At 36.0% G+C, this 7,176-nt stretch overlaps 1 protein-coding gene across 1 annotated transcript; it reads right to left on the bottom strand.

Annotated features, from left to right (window-relative positions):
• Positions 1-384: 384 nt before the first annotated feature.
• On the bottom strand, positions 385-3,013 carry LOC108212368 (uncharacterized). The gene is made up of 4 exons (XM_064089954.1): positions 2,066-3,013; positions 1,428-1,743; positions 1,170-1,291; positions 385-984 (listed from the first exon to the last, which is right to left on the bottom strand). Exons 1-4 carry the CDS (start codon positions 3,011-3,013, stop codon positions 385-387), a joined length of 1,986 nt encoding a protein of 661 aa, XP_063946024.1.
• Positions 3,014-7,176: the final 4,163 nt, after the last annotated feature.

Genomic DNA, 7,176 nt, shown 5'->3' with positions numbered 1-7,176 from the left:
AATTAAAATCCAAGTGTTGCAAAGGCAGGCAAGTGAATGTCAGTACCATTGTGGATGTTATTAATTCTCTTACGACCATTGAATGATATTTTTGCTATGTTAAAACCATCATCTATCAAAACAAGACATTCATATCTTATCAAGGTAGATGATGATTTTACCACGGCAAAAATAATCTTATCAATGTATGATATCAACCGCGAGGCATATGGACACCACTGGAGAGCTCTCGAAGGCACCCTGCACACCCTGAAAAATCAAAAGTTAATGAATTAGATACATATGCATGGTTTTAATTCCTTATAGATAATTCAACTTAAATAAGATGTTATTATGTATTACCCTCATGCAAGCTGAATCAATTCGTCTTCCTCCCGCATGTAGTTAGAGTTTTTGTTCCTCGTGTTCGTCAACAGTGGGGAACATTCGCACATCTAGCTCATTCTCAAGTTCAATTTCTACGCATCCTTCATTTTCATCATCACTTTGATCATAATAGTTCTTGTCTGGTAATCTCAACACAACAGACCACATTTTCTCAAGAGGGTCATCAATATAACAAACTTGCTTAACATGTTTCCCTAAAACAAATGGATCATTTACATAACCTAATTTTTGTAAATTCACCAATGTATATCCTAAGTCATCTACTTTAACCCCTCTGTTCATATCTACCCAGTTACAATGAAATATAGGGACTCTAAACTCGTTATAGTCTAACTCCCATATACTAGTTATTACTCCATAATATGTATGTGAAGTGTGTTGAATATCCATACCCTTACTCTGCACAATCATTGTATGTGCAGCAACACAAACACCGCTGCTCTGAACTTGTCGTTTATCATCACGCTCTTTCGTGCTATAAGTTACACCATTAATTTTGTAGCCGCTGAATGTTGGAACATCCTTGTTGGGGCCTTCCGCAATCCACATGATCTCTTTAGTTACCTTATTCTTGTCATCAACCAATTCTGACTTACTCTGTCCAATTAAAATCAAATTTACTCGTCTAAATCAAACTAAATTCAAAATCATAAAAAAAACTGAATTAAAAATTGCAAACATATACCTTTTTCTGGAATTAAAATCATAAATCACTCCATGATCTAGTTTTGAACAATAATTTCCAGAACAATAAGCTACATTAATTGATCAAATCATTATACCTTTTTCTGTAACCATTTAGGAAATTCATCATTTTGCTTGTTTTTTAGCCAATGTTCGTCATTCTCATGTTGTGGAAATCTCATCATCAAGTGTGCCATATGTTCGCTGCAAGTAAAAGCAACTACATGTCAACATGTTGATAAAAATACAGAAAATAGGGAAATAAGAAACACAGAATTATATAACTTACTCTAAATATGGCCTAACGTCATTGATATTTTAAAGAACACACAAATGAGCTAGGTGCAATTCCTTACTGTTGGGCTTTATCATTGTTGCACCTGATAAGGGTCTGCATATTGTATCTTCATTATGTTTAGTATCTTGATGCAATCCTGTAGTATCTTCCAAGTCAACCAAACATTGCACAGCCTCTTCTGCACAATACCCCTCGGCAATACAACCTTCTGGATGAGCTGGGTTCCGTACATACCCCTTGAAGGTCTTCATATACCTCTCGAAAGGATACATCCAGCGTAGAAAGATTGACCCGCAAAGCTCAACCTCTCTCACAAGATGAATTGAGAGATGTATCATCACATCAAAAAACGACGGGGGAAAGTGTTTCTCTAGCTAGCATAAGGTTTCGATCAACTGAGACTGCAGTTTTTCTAATTGATCTGTCTTGATGACTTTGCTGCAAATTGCCTTGAAAAATAGGCAGAACCTAATAATTGTGCACCTGACCTGTTTTTGAAGGCTTGATCGAATTACAATTGGTAGTAAGTGATGCAATATTGTATGGCAGTCATGAGATTTCATACCACCGAAGTTTTTCCATGTTTACCAGATTCTTGATGTTTGAACAAAATCCATCTGGCAACTTCATCTTAAGAAAGGATGAGCAAACAATTTTCTTTTCTGTATTTAATAAGTTCCAGGATGCTAAGGGTACCTTCTCTTTCTTTCCAGGAGTTTTTGGCCTCAGCTCCGTTCTTATTCCCATCCCAGCCATGTCAAGACGGACAGACTCTCTATCTTTAGTCTTTCCTGGAATATTTAGTAGAGTACCAACCAAAGCTTCACAGATATTTTTCTCGATGTGCATTACATCGAGGCAATGCCTAACTGGCAAAAACTTCCAATACTCAAGTTGGAAGAATATAGAAACCTTCTTCCATATGGGTCGAGGTTCACCCTTCTTCCATCGAGGTTGGCGTTGTTTCTTACCAAAGACATGGCTCCTTAGATGTTGTACTCTTTCAAAAACTTCCTCTCCAGTTAAAGGAATTGGAGCAACGCCCTTCTCCACAGTGTTATCAAAAGCTAATTTTTGCCTTCTATATGGATGTTGCCTTGTTAACCACCTCCGATGCCTCATAACCACTGTCTTGCGGTAATTAACCAGCCTTGTAGCATTTGTTTGATCAACACAAATTGTACAAGCATTATACCCTTTAGTGACATTTCCAGACAAACAACCTAAAGCCGGATAATCACTTATTGTCCATAATAAAATTCCCCTAAGCATGAAAAACTCTTTCTTATATGCATCGTACACTTGCTTCCCATGCCATAACTCCTGTAAATCTTCTAAAAGCGGTTGGAGGTACACATCAATATCATTTCCTGACTCAGTCGGGCCAGATATCAACAAGCAAAACATTATATATCTTTTCTTCATAGAAAGCCAGGGTGGAAGATTGTAAATCGATAACAATACAGGCCAGGTTGAGTGATCAGTACGATTTCCGTGGAAAGGATTGAATCCATCAGATGATAAAGCCAGTCGAAGGTTCCTAGTCTCTGATGCGAATTCAGGCCACTTTTGGTCAACATCTTTCCATGTTTTTGAGTCTGCTGGATGTCTCAATTTACCATCTTTTTTTTCGCTCGGTATCATGCCATGTCATGTTCTTTGCAATGTGATCTGTATTGAATAAGTTTCTCAATCTTGGTATCAACGGAAAATACCATAAAACCTTAGCAGGGACCCCTTCAAGTTCCTCTCCTTTCTTGTTTAATTTCCACCTTGAGGCCTTACATATGCGGCAAACAATTTCATCCTCATCTCTCTCGCCACGGTATAGAAGACAATCGTTTGGACATACGTGAATCTTTTCATACCCCATTCCTAGCAGACATAAGGTTTTCTTGGCTTCATTAAAGGAGGATGGGATAGTGTTACCTTCTGGAAGCATAGAACCAAGCAAAATTAAGACTTCAGAGAAGCATGAATCAGACATATCATGCTTTGCTTTCAAGTTGTACAGTTTAACTAACGCTCTTAACTTAGTGTAACTCTCACATCCGGGATAAGAGGTTGTTGTTCACTTTGAACATGGTTAATAAAATCTGATGAATCCGAAGAACTGTAATAATCTTCATCACCACCATCCATTGCTCTGTAGACGTGGCCATCAGATCCAGTACTGTCTGTCGCATCTAAAGAAGGAGTCCCAGCTAAATTTGTCTCTCCATGCCATATCCAACGCGTGTAAGTCTCATCAATTCCATGTTGGAAAAGATGGTTTCTAACAGTCTGAGCTTTCCATGATTTAGTGTGTGCGCATTTTAAACATGGACAACTTAGTTTTTCTGCATTACACCCATGCTCAGAAGCAAACATCAACAATTCTTCTACACCTAATTGATACTCTCTGCTTCTTCTATCAGCTCTCAACCACGATCTATCCATATTCCAATGATTCAGGGGAAGACGACCTTCTACAGATTAAGGAACAAATTGAGTGCCAAAAAATTTCATATCCGAATTTCATGCCTAAAATTAAAATCCTACATATTCTTAACAGAATGAACAAACTATATACAATCAAAAATTCTCAACATAATAAACAAACTATAAATATCATCCAAGAATAGGCATATATAAGCATAAAAAGTTAAAATTGCTTCAAATCATTCTTGCCTAATCATACCCCAATCAAACCCCAATCATACAACTGAGCAGCCTAATACTATGCCTAATCAAAACCCCTACTTTCACAACCTCAGCCAGGCTCAACAAATGCATATTACAAGTATTAAAACAAAATCAAAACATATATGAGCATAAAAATAGATCCCAAAAACAAAATTAAGTGCAAATGAGATATGAGATGGAGATGTGTAAGATGAGATACCTCGGAAATAACTGTGAATCCCGTTTTGATTACAACCCTTTCGTTAAATACCGAATGGAGAATGGTTCAGTCAAATGAGATATGAGATGGAGATGTGTAAGATGAGATATGAGATGGAGATGAGACAAAGATTTGGAGAATTGAAGATTTGGAGATTTGAAGATTCGGAGAATTGAAGATTCGGAGATTTGGGCATGAAAACGAGATTTGGAGATGAGATTCAGACACAATAAATGAGATGCGGCTGTAATGAGATGTGGAGATAAGGGTTATACGCTTTAGTCTTTAGTGTTACACAACTGTTTAATCAACGGTTGTAAGGAGACAGTCTTAACAACGGCTCCACATAAAACACTGTTGTATGACAATTAAACTAAAAAAAGTTAAAATAAAAATGAACCAAATTACTATGGATCGTTGGATTTAAACCGATCTAGATCTTGGCCGTCAATACAGATTAGATATTATTTCATTTTCCTCTACCTAATTTCCAAATTTTATTTCCATTTAGACAACGGTTTTTTTAAAAGAATTTAGTTCCCCCCAAAAATTTAGTTTCCCACTTCTTTTAAAATTTCGTTTCCCTCCTTAGTTTTAAAATTTTCAAATCACAATAGACAACGGTTAGAGACAACTAAACCGTTAAAACAACATTGTCTATTAAACACTAGAAAACAAAAAAGACCTTTTTACAATAAGACAAAATTATGATCATGACTAATTTTGTTATAATAAGCATATAAATAAGCATAAAAAAATTGACAAAAATTGCACATGACTAATATTGATATATCCTGACATCCGTACAGTTACATCATCGAAAAAAATATTTTAAAATTATTACGGAGCAAATCGTATAGATAACAAAAGTTCTATTCAGTACGTCCTATACTGGAAGCATAAAAGACATACTAATACTCCTGTCCGGGTCTAATATTAACAAAGATTTTAAGAACGAGATAGTATCCTAACCGAATACACAAAATCCCATGAGGACACACGCTGTAATCTTATATCTTGTAACAAGGATTTAGATATTTTCGAAATGAGAATCTTTTAAGAACGAGATAGTATCTTAACCGAATACACAGAATCCCGTGAGGACGCGCCCTTTAATCTTATCTTTGAACAAGGATTTAGATATTTTCGAAAATGGAATCTTTTAAGAACGAGATAGTATTTTAACCGAATACACAGAATTTCGTGAGGACATGCCCTCTAATCTTATCTTGTAACAGGGATTTAGGTATTTTCGAAACGGAGGGGTTTTAAGAACGAGATAGTATCTAACTGAATACACATAATCCCGTGTGGACACGCCCTGTAATCTTATCTTGTAACATAGATTTAGATATTTTCGAAATTGGAACCTTTTAAGAATGATATAGTATCTTAACCGAATACACAGAATCTCGTGAGGACATGCCCTCTAATCTTATCTTGTAGCAGGGATTTAGATATTTTCGAAACGGGAAACTTTTAAGAACGAGATAGTATCTTAACCGAATACACATAATCCGGTGTGGACACGCCCTGTAATCTTATCTTGTAACAGGGATTTAGATATTTTCGAAATTGGAACCTTTTAAGAACGAGATAGTATCTTAACCGAATACACATAATCCCGTGAGGACACGCCCTGTAATCTTATCTTGTAACAAGGATTTACATATTTTTGAAATTATAACTTTTTAAGTACGAGATAGTCGAATAATATATAGATTTCGAATTTATTTATATCTAATTTAGAATAATTCACGTATCAAGTGTACCAAAATCCGTCCGATTTATGCTAAAATGCCCATTAATCGATTGATTTTGATTTTTCATTCCCCCCGTTTTTTCCCACAAACATTTCGCCTAAGACCCTTCCCAAACACACTTGTCCAAACACACTTTTCTAAAGACACTTGTCCAAACACAACACCCGCTCTGAGTCTCGACTCTCTCACCATTCTCCGACTCTCGAATCACTCACCATTCTCCGACTCTCGGCTCACTCACCCTCAGCTAATCATCACTCACTCTCGACTCTCGGGTTTTAAGGTACATTCTCATTGTGTTTGATTTGGGCCTTTTTTTAAAGAGTTTAGTGATGATCTAATTTAGGGTTTATTTGTATCTTTACTTCTCTGCATATGTAGAAATCACCATTTATTTGTATTTTTAATGTAATTTTCTGCAAGTATTTTAGGGTTTATTTTAGTGATGTATGCATGTATGTGTTTATGTGGACTGCATGTTTCGGGAGTGCATATATCTATTTGGGGTTTGATATATGGGGTTTGATATCTGGGGTTTGATATTTGGGGTTTCATATTTGGGTTTTGATATATGGGGTTTGATATTTGGGGTTTCATATTTGGGGCTTGATATTTGGGGTTCCATATTTGGGGCTTAATATCTGGGGTTTCATATTTGGGTTTTGATATATGGGGTTTGATATCTGGGGTTTCATATTTGGGGTTTGATATTTGGGGTTTGATATTTGGGGTTTGATATATGCGGTTTCTGGGGTTTGATCTCTTGAAATGATCTCTTGAGTACTCATACTATTTCAATCTGTCATTACTATATCGTTTGCTACCATGTGAATTGTGAGAAAATCTGTCATTACTATATCATTTGCTACCATGTGAATTGTGAGAAAATCTGTCATTACTTATAATATTTGCTATCAGTAGCTTCACTTGAAATGATCTCTTTAGTACACTGAATAGTTATGTTTGGTGTTTCAATTTTTATTGTATAGACAATGACTAATTTAAAGAGAAAGAATTCCTCAAAGGTGAAGTCCACTCGATCTTCACCCCATCCAGCCACAATGAACGTGCTAAGGGCTTTAAGGAAAACACGATCCATGAACAACGAGAGCGAAAATAGCCAAAACAAATCGACTGAAGAGGCATCAACAAAGAAGAAA

This window comes from Daucus carota, chromosome 3 (genome assembly GCF_001625215.2).
Source record: "Daucus carota subsp. sativus chromosome 3, DH1 v3.0, whole genome shotgun sequence".
NCBI lineage: Eukaryota > Viridiplantae > Streptophyta > Magnoliopsida > Apiales > Apiaceae > Daucus > Daucus carota.
The sequence above is the reverse complement of the archived record's forward strand: the minus strand, read 5'-3'. Positions and strand labels throughout refer to the sequence as shown.